The sequence below is a fragment of the Aegilops tauschii genome, chromosome 1 (assembly GCF_002575655.3).
Source record: "Aegilops tauschii subsp. strangulata cultivar AL8/78 chromosome 1, Aet v6.0, whole genome shotgun sequence".
Taxonomy (NCBI): Eukaryota; Viridiplantae; Streptophyta; class Magnoliopsida; order Poales; family Poaceae; genus Aegilops; species Aegilops tauschii.
This window is the reverse complement of record NC_053035.3, coordinates 457,697,628-457,710,139: the sequence shown is the minus strand read 5'-3', so window position 1 is coordinate 457,710,139 and position 12,512 is coordinate 457,697,628. Positions and strand designations below refer to the sequence as shown.

General features: G+C 46.6%; 2 protein-coding genes across 3 annotated transcripts; both read right to left on the bottom strand.

Moving 5' to 3' along the window:
• Nucleotides 1–709: 709 nt before the first annotated feature.
• On the bottom strand, nt 710–2,179 carry LOC109732732 (receptor-like cytoplasmic kinase 185). Its single transcript, XM_020291915.2, has 3 exons — nt 1,993–2,179; nt 1,500–1,891; nt 710–1,402 (listed from the first exon to the last, which is right to left on the bottom strand). The coding sequence occupies exons 1-3, from the start codon at nt 2,177–2,179 to the stop codon at nt 1,175–1,177; spliced, it is 807 nt and encodes a 268-aa protein (XP_020147504.1). The 3' UTR covers nt 710–1,174.
• A 5,372-nt stretch (nt 2,180–7,551) lies between these two features.
• LOC109732744 (uncharacterized) lies at nt 7,552–11,000 on the bottom strand. Of its 2 annotated transcripts, none has more exons than XM_020291928.4 (7): nt 10,735–11,000; nt 10,062–10,180; nt 9,882–9,964; nt 9,496–9,617; nt 8,540–8,704; nt 7,970–8,063; nt 7,552–7,890 (listed from the first exon to the last, which is right to left on the bottom strand). In XM_020291928.4, the coding sequence occupies exons 1-7, from the start codon at nt 10,763–10,765 to the stop codon at nt 7,683–7,685; spliced, it is 822 nt and encodes a 273-aa protein (XP_020147517.1). In that variant the 5' UTR covers nt 10,766–11,000; the 3' UTR covers nt 7,552–7,682. The 2 variants fall into 2 exon arrangements, with proteins under 2 accessions (XP_020147517.1, XP_020147518.1); XM_020291929.4 differs by having other exon boundaries at nt 8,540–8,623; nt 10,735–10,912.
• Nucleotides 11,001–12,512: the final 1,512 nt, after the last annotated feature.

The following is a 12,512-nucleotide window of genomic DNA, read 5'->3' as shown; positions in this document are numbered from 1 at the left end:
ACTGTTGAATTCGAACAATTTGTATTGTACGATCGACGTATATGCATTACATGGATTTGAGCCTTGAGGTATATTAATGTGCGGAAACCCATATGAAAAGCCGGCAGGCACTATCCGCAGACGCTTCCGGATGCGTATAGATGGCCAGATTTGCCAATTCCGGCTATAGATGCTCTAAGTAGCCAACACAGCTCACCGAAAGCAAAAATCACCAACTTACAAACAAACGAAATAGGTAGCAAGTCCAGTGCTATTGGCAGTACGTCACGCGTCTTCTCTGCTTCGTGGTCTCCGGTCACTTCACTAAAGCCCCAAGCAACGAAAGTGAAGCAACATTGATCGCCTCACTCGGCCTTTCTCTCGACTTTCAACCACGCATGCGTGCATGCAGGTCCTCCCAAATATTTGCGGGCCATTGCATTTGTACTATGTGTATGCTACTAGCTCACTTTCACAATATAGTGCACATAGATTTTGACCAAATTTATAAAGACCATGTTAGATAAGTGAAAGAGTACTAATTAGCTGTGCCTTTCACGCCGTAGTGCGCATAGACTTTGGCCAACTTTATACTTTCTCCGTTTCTTTTTACTTCACATATAAGATTTATTTAAAATCAAACTAGTAAAATTTGACCAAATTTATATTAAAATATATCAACATCTACAATACTAAAATTAAACAATATGAAAATTAATTTCATAATGCATCTAATAAAATTAGTTTGATATATTTTAATATAAACTTAGTCAAACTTTACAAAAATTGACTTTGACTAAATTTAATATGCAGACTAAAAAGAAATGGAGAGAGTACCACATTATGATAAAAAGAAAGAGTACTAATTGTACCCCGCAAAAAAAGAAAGAAAAGAAAGACTACTAATTGTGCCTTCCACACTGTGTGGATCGGTTCAGCTGAAACTTTCCGATCTTGCTTATGCAGTACACACATTTCCACCTCTAGAACCAAGATAAATCCATTAACACCGGCCAATCAACCTGTGCATGTTTTTACCTAGGATTGTGATGAACAGCCTAATACTATGCAGGTCAGGCACTTGTTATTCGTCAACAAGCAACAGAGTCACAATCACAACAAACAAGTAATATAACTTGATTGATATGATCGATGCGTCCGGAGATGACGTCGACGTACGTCGTTTCTCCGTAGGTTAACGAAGCGCCGCATGGTGTGAAGATTCAGGTGGATGATTGTCGTAGGCGGCAAGGCGAGACAGAGCTGCGACGACGGCACCGATGGGGGATCTCATGGCCGGCTCTTCGTGGATGCACATGGAAGCAACTTCCAGTGCCTCTTGCAAATCCATGGACGGATACCGGGCCTGCAGTGCTGGATCTGCCATCCGGCGGAACTGGCCCCTGTCCATCAATTGTGTGGCCTGATCCAACAGCAAGTTTCACATCATTCACGGCCAAATTAACAAGAAGCAGCAAATATATACATGTGAACCACGAGCCTGGCTATAGTTAACTTACCCATATGACAAGGTTGCAATCCTCGGCGATGGCCCGGGTGGGGTCGACGGGCCTCCTCCCTGTGATTAACTCCAGCAGCACGCCGCCAAAGTTGTACACGTTCGACTCCATGGTCGCCTTCCCTTTAAATCTTGTCTCGGGGGCAATTGCAGCGGTTCTGGTGAAATCAATACACAATTTCTCATCATCATCCGCAACTAGCCGACCAAGGTCTGCCAGTCCATATTGGGACAACTTTGGGTGGTTGCCTTCTCCGAGCAAGACGTCCGAGCTGCTCATGAATATGTGGTACACCACACCTTTGTCGTGGAGATACTCTAAACCCTTGGCCACGCCGGCAGCTATGTTCATCCTTGTGTTCCAGTCTAGCAGTGCTTGGCCCGGAGACCGATCTGATGAGCACAAGATCGATCCTGGGATTAATTAATTAACACAAACTCAAGCGATCGAATCATGAGTACTATGAGCAAAACTAGGGTTTGGTAGCCAATACATGCGAAAGAAGTCCGAACGATGCGGAAGTCGTCTCTGAAGTTCCTGGTCGCCGCCGCGAGCTCGTCGAAGGCCAAGGTCCGTGCCGCGGTGGCGGCGACGCTGCTGCTGCTGTGGGGATCGGCCCGGGGAGGCGGTGGGACTTCCTTCCTTGCCCCCAGGCAGAGGAAGCAGCTGGAACCACCCATTTGCTTGAAGGAGAAAGTTTGCACCGGCACCTGTGGCCTTAAGTAGCCATCGCTGCTTGCCGAAGACGGAAACCAGCAACAACTTGCAAGCGCGTCTCCTGCCGAAAACGGAAAACCACCAACGACCAGCAAGTAGCAGTATTTCTCTGACCGTGCTCTCTTCTCTTCTGAATAGTCACCGGGGTTGCATTTTGACCATCGAATTATGCAGACTATAGTACAGCACGACAGAGTGCATCGTCTCGCAAAAAAGAAAATGTGCGTGCTAAACATGGACACCTGCATGAAGCCGTGTATATATGTGTGTGTCAGCCAGTCAGTGTGTGTTTGAAGTTGAACTTGAACTGATGAATTTTGCACATAACTATCCCACTGCAGCCACTTGTCTTCATTGTATAATATACACTTTTGATCACTGTTCAAGAATTCGTCCGATTAATCAGTTAACGGGCCAGTTAATCCCTACTCGTAGGACGGGTGACCGAATCGAATAGCACCTATTCGTTGTGTTAACCTGTCAGGCTGATTAATTGGCACGTTAGACCAATTAATTGGTTGTTAGGTCAATTAATCGCTGCTGACCCATTAATTTGTGGGCAAACATAGCCCATGAATTTTCCCTGCAATCCCTCCCATCCCCCTCTCGCTCCACAATAGCTAGGGGTCGACCAAACAGTAGCATATTTTGGTTTATTACATAGCTGAAAGCATTAGAGTATGGCATAACACATAAAAAAACTAGAAATATGTTGGCAATTCCTATTGAATCTACCGATTAATGGTCGGCCGATTAATCCAGTTAATAGGCCGATTCACTGATTAATCACTACTCTCAAGCCGATCGAGTAGCTACCAGTTACCGATTTCGTGAACAATGCTTTTGATCATCATTTTTTTAGGGAAAAACTTCCGATCTAATCATCAACTGTCACGGTTGTACAAAGAACACTAAAAGTAAAAATTAGACCCAAGTTTGTAGACCACCTAGCGACGACTATTAGCACTAGAGCGAGCCGGAGGCGCGTCGTTGTCATCGCCCCTTCCTCATCGGCGCCAGGCAAACCTTGCTGTAGTAGACAACCGGCAAGTCGTCGTGCTACCTATAGGTCCAGCGGACTAGAACAACAACCTCCGCCATTGAAGAGAAAAGTAGATAGAAAGGATCCAACCTGTAGACACACAAACGCCGACGAACGAAGACTGGATCCACATGGATCCACCGAAGCTTTGATCATCATATTTGACAAGATCTATTGTGTGCGTAGAATTGACCATAAGTAATACGATACATCATTTTTTGTCAAATGATTTATCAGAATGCAATATGCACTAAAATTACCAAAAAGAAGTCAAGAGAGTTGCTTAATCTTGATGCATTGACTGACCGAGCGGATTGATCGGTTGATGGGAAAAACCTATGGAGCATATGTACGCACGGATGATACTATCTTTTAAATGAGATATTTTTTGTTTTGTTTACAGAGAGAGCACATGCATGTATTGACTGACCGAATAAACTTGCTTGTTGACTGATGGAATTTTTTTATGAAGCACCCGTATGAATAATGGAGAAGTAAAAAGAGCACGGGCGATACTATCTTTCAAATAAGAGAGAGCACATGCATGCATTGACGGACCGAGTAGACTTGTTTGTTGATTGATGGAAAAAATATTATGAAGCATCCGTGTGCATAATGAAAAGATGAAATGAGCACATGCATGCCAAGACGGTTGATTGACTGGTCAGGCGTGTTAGGCACGCCGGTACCATACGCCATACCATCCCATGACGGTGTGCGTGCAGGAACTGGCCGTGTTTTTTCAGGCATCCGTGCACGTCCCACACCCATCGGTCCATTCCACACACATGCCAAGGGCACGCACGCATACACAGTGAGAAAGGCGAACTGAAAAAGCTTGAAAGGACGGAGCGACTCTCGGCCTCATCTGACACGCCGCACCGCATTACTGGTGGGTAGCTTGTGGCCTTGAGTAGCCATTACAACTTGCCATTAACTTACAAACACACGAAACGAGTAGCCAGCCCAGTGGTATCGAAACAGCTCTGCGTAAGATTAATTTTCGTCGAGGATAGCTATACGACTAGACTGCAAATGCTATGGTCCACAAACTGAATGATCTATATTTTGTCTCTAATCGTACATGTTGGACGGGAATTGATCGGTACGTATAGCAAGGTTGCAGTGGTATTGACGGTACGCAGGCACGCGTCTTGTCTGCCCCGTCGTCTCCGGTCACTTGACTAGACTAAAGTCCCCAAGCAAAGCAACCAAGGAGAAGCAACGTTGATCGCTCCACTCGGTTTTTCTCTTTCAAACAAGAGTACATGCATGCGTGCACGCGTGTACTCTACGCAGAGCACCCACCTACTCCCTTCGTTTTAGTACAAAGTTGAGTCATTTATTTTGGAATGGAGGAAGTAGTAAAAATCAAGGAAGAAAGGGCAACAACACCGTACCTGTCGACTCTCTCGCAGCAACATACAAACAGTTCCACTTTTTTCGACTGGTATCGACTCTCTCCTCCGCGCACGCATCTCCGCTCACCGCCGCCCGCCATGCGTACTCGGGGTCGGAGGTGCAGCTCGCCGGCGCCGGCGGCAGGGGCCACGTCTCCATCCATTTCACACCCAACGAAAAGCCGCCTCCTTTTCTCAATTTCGATCGCCACCCGGAGCCCCCACCCCAACGTTGCCGCACGCTCCCTTTGCTCTCTGCTCGCCGGGACTCGCCATCCCTCCGTCCTCGCCGCTGCGTCGTCATCACAAATCTCTCTCTCACTCCAATCCATCCATCCATTGCGATTTGCCAAATAAGTACTACAGTAGGTAATATATAAAATGAATGGGGGGACGCATCTTTTTCCCAGCCCTGCCACCGCCACTGGATTCGATTCGATTCCTCCAAGCCCGCGACGGCAGAATTAATCGGCGGCGACCATGCCGTGGGCCGCTGCACCATGCGTTGCGTGCACGGGCAGGAGCGCCGGACCCTCGCGCGCTCAGAGGCACAGCTGGCACCGGCGCCAAGCCACCTTTTTCCTTGTATCTCTGCGGCAAGAGAACCTGACCTCAATCGACCTCTCGTCTCCTCCCTGCCCGTCCGGTCGCGAGGTGCGGGGTCGTCGATTCCGGCAGCACCCCTCTCGAGTCTCGATTCCTCGCTCGCGCGTGGCACAAATACCTCGCTCGCCGCCGCCACTCCTCTGCTTCGGGCACCACCCGACGCAGTCATCCTCCCCTGAGCTGACCACCAATTAGTGCTCGCCGCTGATGCTCCTCTCCCGCACGTCTCCCTCCGCCGCCGACAAGGCTGCTCTACCGGGACGGGGGAAGATTCATGACTTGTGGGGGGAAGAAAAAACAAATCTTCCCGCCGCCTGCGTGGCTCCGACGGACCGACCGACCCACGTGAGTTCAGGTGGGTTTGGGTGCGGATCCACCAGAGCACACAAACACAAGGGGAACCAGCTCTGCTCTGTGCTCTCTGCTTTTTCTTCTTTCCTTTCTCGTGACGCCCGTTGTAATAATAATAATAATAATAATAATAATAATAATAATATTGTTTTTCTTTCCCAGCCAAACACATACTCCATGGCCCATAATGCCACGGCCGATGAAGCAACCTTTCCTTTTCCTTTTCCTTTTTTCTAACATAGTATAGACGTAAGCGTTCATATAAACGCGCATACACTCACCCCTATAAACGCACCTCCTACCCCTATGAGCACCTCCGAAAAACTGAGCCGGTATATTATCTTGAAATTTACAAAGTCACCGTAGGCACCTCGTCCTCGACGGGAACGTCTCCTCCCGTCATGTTTAGCCATCTCAAAGCTCAAACAAAATTGATATTTTTAGATCTTGGCGTGATGAAAAATGCCAAGAAACCCTAATGAACATTCAACATAAAAATGCAAGAATTTTTTTGGGGCTCCCTCTGACCTCTGTAAAGTCAGCCATACACCATTGTGCAGCTTGGCGCAAATGATTTTTTGGGTTATATCTTTATCACCCTCAATGTCGAGCGAAGATAAGGGTAGGACCTACGACGAAGGCATCTCTAGAGGCGGGCGCATGATGGTCGTTGGCTTGGATGGTACAAAACTACAGAGGAAGACACTGTAAGAGATCAGGAGGTGTGAAGGGGCGGTGCCTAGACAGTGAGGATGGCCAGACAACATCACCCTAGGGTTACAAACCCTAGTCGGCTACGTCGGTAGAGGTAGACTCCTCCACAACCCCGGTATTTTTGGCTTGTTCATCAAGTCTTCCGGAGTCTTTGTATAACGCGTCATGGACCAACCAAAGTGGCCAGGGATGGAACCAATGCAGGGGGTCCTCGGCCCCACCGACCAGGCCGGGAACCGACTTTTTTTCGGATGGCGGTGATAATAAGCGTAACTGACTTGAAGAAGAGATAGCGATGGTGGTTTTTGAGAATCATCATCGTCGTGTCATTAACCGCCCTAGGGAATGCCCACCAATCAACTTGTGACATGTCATCGATCCGCGGCAGCACCACGGCCTTCTCAACCATGCATTTTTCTAAAAGCAGAGCATGTTGTCTCTATTATATATGCTAGAAGTAGTGATTCATCCGCGTGCGGGGTGCGCGTGCGACGGCGAGGCGGAGGCGACGAGATGACGCGACGACGACGCTTCCCTGGTGGGGTGGTTCCACCGTCCTCTGAGGTCAGAGCCATCGCAGGCAAGTTCCACCCTTCTCTTCTCCTCGTGGTGCTGATTGATTCGGTTTTCACTCGCATGGCGTGGCCCGAGACGAGGTAGGCTGGGAGGATCAAGTGCTGAAGCCCGTTGTCGGCGCGGTTTGATGAGTGTGGCGGGCTCCTCCTCGCCGCAGCTGTCCCGGACGGCGGCGGCGATTGAAAAGAAAATCGCGAATGGTATTGGTATGCCCGGTCCCCGGAGGAGAGGAACCGGAGGGAGAGCAGGTGTTTTTTTTTTCATTTTGTGGCTTCAATTTGGGGAGGCACGGCGGGCGACGGGCGGCGAAGCGTCTGTGCACGACCGTACGTGACGCACGCGGACGTCAGGCTCAAGTCTCGTGGCATCGACGGCTCAAAGGCCAACTCCGCGATGGAGGCGCAGGCTCGATTTTGGTCTTCAAATAAATTCAGTCACCTTCCGTCTAGTCACGCCCTTAGTTCAGAAGAGTTTGACGAGGCGAGACTTGCCTGTAACTTGACAAAAACCTGACCGACCCAAGCGGGCTCAACTAGACCACGGTTTGCAAGCTGACTCCAGCACAAACTCCTCCAAATAACACGGACGCGCGCATTTCCTATTTTTAGGAATGATAACTAGTTCGAGCTTCTGCTTTCAGAAGATGTAAGACGAAGAAATCTTTACTGAAATTAGTGACGTTTCTGCAGCACAGCACAACGACTATCCAGGCATTTGGCCATCCGGTAATGTAACAAGTAAATGGTGCATCAATCAAGCTCCACAATGGTCAGACGATCACAGTTTCGGACGCAAGGACGATGATTTTCGAGGACGGGGCTTGATGAAATCCAGTGCAAGTGATGTCAGCTCTTGCTCGTGGCCTGTGTACCGATGGTTGGCTCCCACGACTATGTGCAAGTCATGGTTTGGTATGTGCGCGGCAAACATCAGGGCGTCTCTCGCTGGGACCGTTTCATCTTCAGAGCCGTGAACCGTGAGAACCCTGCAGATCGGTACATATTTTTCTCAGTGATTGGGTTGTTCATGTGAGTTGGTTCAGGTGCAAGAGAGCAGCTTAGAACCTGCAGCCTTTGCTTATGGAGCGGCTCGAAAGCAGGGTATCAGTGCTCAGACGATCTCGCAGACTTTCTTCTGTCACCCGGTACTCAAACTTGCCTGCACAAAGGCATAGCAACGATAATATTGCAATAAGGTAAGTAAGCATAACACTGGGGTTGTCATTTTCAAAATAAATCTTTCAGTTACAATATTTGCAGGTTCAGTCTTATGGATATAAGCAGAGAAACAAAATAATTATGCCGCCTATGGTTGACATAAGGATGATGAAGCTTACAAATAACTGACTATGGGTACAATTCAATGGATTCTCATGTATTCTAAGTCATCCCATACCACATGTCATAACCAGATCTTGTCAACTAGTTTCACCAGATAAACTGAAAAAGCTTGTGATATACACTACCAGAATCAGCACACGACTATTTTACTTGGAAACTCGGGAAAATTTTGTTTGATTCATAAACATGTGCTAGGCTTCAGATCTATAGTATTTTATCAAAATAAATACGATGTGAGGCTTAATTTTTAGTACTCAACAAAATAATGACATGTCAAATGTAGCAAACTTACACCTTTTTTATTTCTGACGTCTATGTATCCATCTTTCTTTATCCTCTGCAGGAAATTCTTCCCCAGCCGCCCTTCGATACCTTCCTCTAAAGCAAAGCGGCCAGAAATATTCACAATGACGGTAACATCATGGTACATGGAAGCATATAAAAGCACAGCATTTCCTCCTAAAAGCAAGAAACAGAAGCGGTGAAATATGGAAGTATACTGTATAAAGTAACATACATGTATAGCATAGGAGGCAGGTACATCTACACGACAAAGCAAGGAGATCAGGATATAATGCATGGCACATGTAAATATTCTGTGATCACATTCAGTTATACATGAATACATTGTAGAGGTCCTTCCAGGAGGCAGCAAACACAGAAAGCAGTACACCAATTATGAGTTCCTACCACCTATTTATGTCGACTATGCATTCTAATGCAGCTAGCGCTTGTGTGCGATATGTGCACACAGGACTATTCCAATTTATATGACGTCCTTCTATAATTTTCCTAAGGGAGTGGAAAAAGAGTTGAGCTACTTTATGAAGAGGCTTTTATGGCAGGAAGATCTTGGGTCCAGGAAACATCATTTGGTAAACTGGAAAACTATTTGTTTATCAAAGGATATGGGAGGGCTGTGTGTTCTTAAATTGTAATTAATGTACATTGGACTGCTGGTTAATTGGCTTTGGAAGCTGGAACATGAGTATGGTGTGTGGCAGGGCTTACTGCAGAAAAAGTTTCTCAGTAATAAAAAACCAGGACAATCTCCGGTCTGGGGCTCTGATGGATATTAAGGATCTATAATTTTCCTTCTGTAGAAGGAAAGTTGGGAATGGGCTATCTGATGAGCTGCATAACAATGTTATTTTCCCTTGCAGTAAACTTTGCAATGAACTTCTATGCTTTCATTAATGAAATCAGGATGCAATCCCTTCAATAAATAAAAATGACCAAAGATTATCTACCTTTGCTATGCCCAACAAGGGCAATTATGTCATACTTCTGTTCTGAGAAATAAGATACTACAGAGCGCAAGTCATCTGCCTCTTTTCGGTAGTTCCCATATTGGAATAGACCCTCACTTTCCCTGCGAGAGAGATAACAAGCACCTAATTCAACAACAGTAGGCAAATTGAATGTGGCAGTCAGCAAGGAAGTACTCAAAGAACATTGTGTTATTAATAACAAATAATAATGGGGGAAATTGTGGCTGTTGCTACAGCTAAAGTGCATGAAAATATCTTATTCCTAATTCAGAAACATATTAATTCAACACCAAAAGTGAAAGTCTGCATGATGAGTGCTATGATACTATGCCCTGACCACTACAATGTCATTACAAGCAGCTTACCCATTTCCAGCAAAATCAAACCGAAAAGCATTAACTCCTGCACTTGCTAGTGCAGCGGCAAGGTCGACCAAGATACTGTCGTCCTGGAAGCCATTACAGATTAAGATGGCCATACAAAGATTGTGAACAAAAATAGTGAAGGTTCTTGGATAAATGGACATATGGATGGTACAGACTTGCCTTTGTAGCTCTGAATCCATGACAAAGGATCACAAGTTCCTTCGAGCATGCTTCATGTAATAAACCAACAAGCTTCTCCCCGAGTTTGTTCGAAATTAGAACTCTTTGTGCACAAGCCACTGTAATCCATAAATTCAGATCAAGTGTCATAAAGTATAAATTTATGTCTTTGCAATGAAATGAATAAGGCAAGAAGATGCATATGATCCATATCATGATTGTCAGTAGATAATCCGCAAAATTCTGTTGCAAACTTACAGATGACCAACTTCGACACAAATCTTCAACTGAGTGAACTATAGATAGACAAGCTAATGCCTGACAACAGCTCTCCGCAAAATTATCGAACCGGTGAGTAACCATTTCACATGATGGTCAGACTAAATCCACTGCACCACAACCTGACATTTTCTTGAGGAGATCCAACTAGACCCGGAGACCTGGCTAAATCGCCATATAAACGTTTGGGTGCAAGCGGAGATAGCAATCCGAAAGGCTAGAATTAATCATGTAAACCCCGAATTTTGTACTGAGCGTGTGGAATTTTCCGATCTCATGCTGCATCATCCCGGTCGAAAGAAACCTAGCTGCTGGAGACCAGCACGGGAAGGATCCGCCCAAAACTCTATTCAAAGCTAGCGGGGGCGGGGGACGGGGCCTGCGGACGGCGTACCTGGGGACTGCGGCGATTTCTCCGGCGGCATGGACAGGCAGGGGGGCCGGGCGCCGGCGAGACGCTAGGCCGGAGTCGAGCTGGACACTGAGCTTCCGAGCCTTTTTTTTTTAGCCAACTGAGCTTCCGAGCCTGCTTGCCTCACGCCGTGGGGTGCCGCGGTTGGCTTTCAGTAGGCCTCCTTATTTATTTATTCTGAAACCAATAGGGCCTCCTTATTTATTTATTCTGAAACCAATAGGGCCTCCTTAGCTTGCACACGGCCCAGTTTTCATCTGAATGGGGATACGAACCCCTAAAAAGAACTCTGAATGGGGTACCAGAATAGATATGGGGCGTGCTAAGAGATCCGCCGCCCGGCGAGCCGTCGGTTCCTCTTTTCTAATTTTCTAATTTCATGCAACAATACTCTTGGATTTCCCTAACCAAGGTTTTCCTAGGTCACGAACCACGGTACGTCTGGCAACTCTCTGGCTCCGCCTTGCATTTGATGTGTTCGACGCATTGGCTGATCGGATTTTTTGTGATTTTATTAGGGAAAAAGATGGATTCCGATGCTTCGTTGGACAAGGAGTATGGACCGATGAAGCTCGATCAAATGATTCAAGATGATTTCTTCGATTCATCATATTTAGACGAACAAGTGAACATGATCATGCTCATGAGCATGCAAGAGAAAATGGACCGGGAAATGAAGCATGTTTCTCAACTTTAAGGGCTCAATCAAAGGGAGAAGAGTGATCAATCGGGATAGGGTGTCCGGAGCAAAGCTACTGCACAGGGACTACTTTGCTCCCAATCCTACTTTCCCGGATGATCCATGGTTTTCTCGCCATTTTCGCATGTGGAAACCATTGTTTTTGCGCATTATGGAGGGACTGGAGGCACACGACGACTACTTCAAGCTCACAAAGGATTGTTGCGGACAACTCTCTTTCTCTGTCAAACAGAAGTGCACGGCTACTCTGAGGATGCTTGCACTTGGTACTGCTGCAAATGCCGTTGGTGAGATGGGCAGGATGTGGGAGAGCACGTGTCTGAAGACTACGGTCAAGTTTGCCCGCGTCGTGATGAAGGTGTTTGGACCTGAGTATCTTAGAGAACCAAATGTGCAGAACACAGAGAAGTTGTTGGCTATTGGAGAGGCAAGGGGTTTCCAGGATGCTCGGATCAATTGATTGCATGCATTAGCAATGAAAAATTGCCCCAAAGGTTTGCGGGCAATGTATCATGGTCACACCAGAGAGGCCACCATCATACTAGAAGTGGTGGCATCACATGACTTATGGATTTGGCATGCTTTCCTTGAAATGTCGGTTTCTCACAACGACATCAATGTGCTTCAACAATCTCCGGTGTTCAGGAGGCTTTGCAATGGGGAATCACCACCGTGCAACTACACCGTCAATGTTCGAGACTACAACATGGGATACTATCTTGCCAATGGTATCTATTCTCAGTGGGCGGCATTTGTGAAGACCATATCCGAACCACACATGACAATAAACAGAGCCACTTTGCAACAATGCAGGAAGCGGCTAGAAAGGATGTGGAGAGGGCATTTGGTGTGCTTCAAACTTGTTGGGAAATTGTGTGTAGCGCTACAATGATGTGGGAATCTGAAACTTTGTGTCAGTTGATGACATGTTGTGTTATTTTGCACGATATGATTGTAAAGGATGAGGATGATGGTGTAGTCCAAACCAATGATTTTGAAGCACCTGGAGAACAAGTTGAAATCCTGAAAGATCAAGATACAACTCAGCTTATGAACTTTC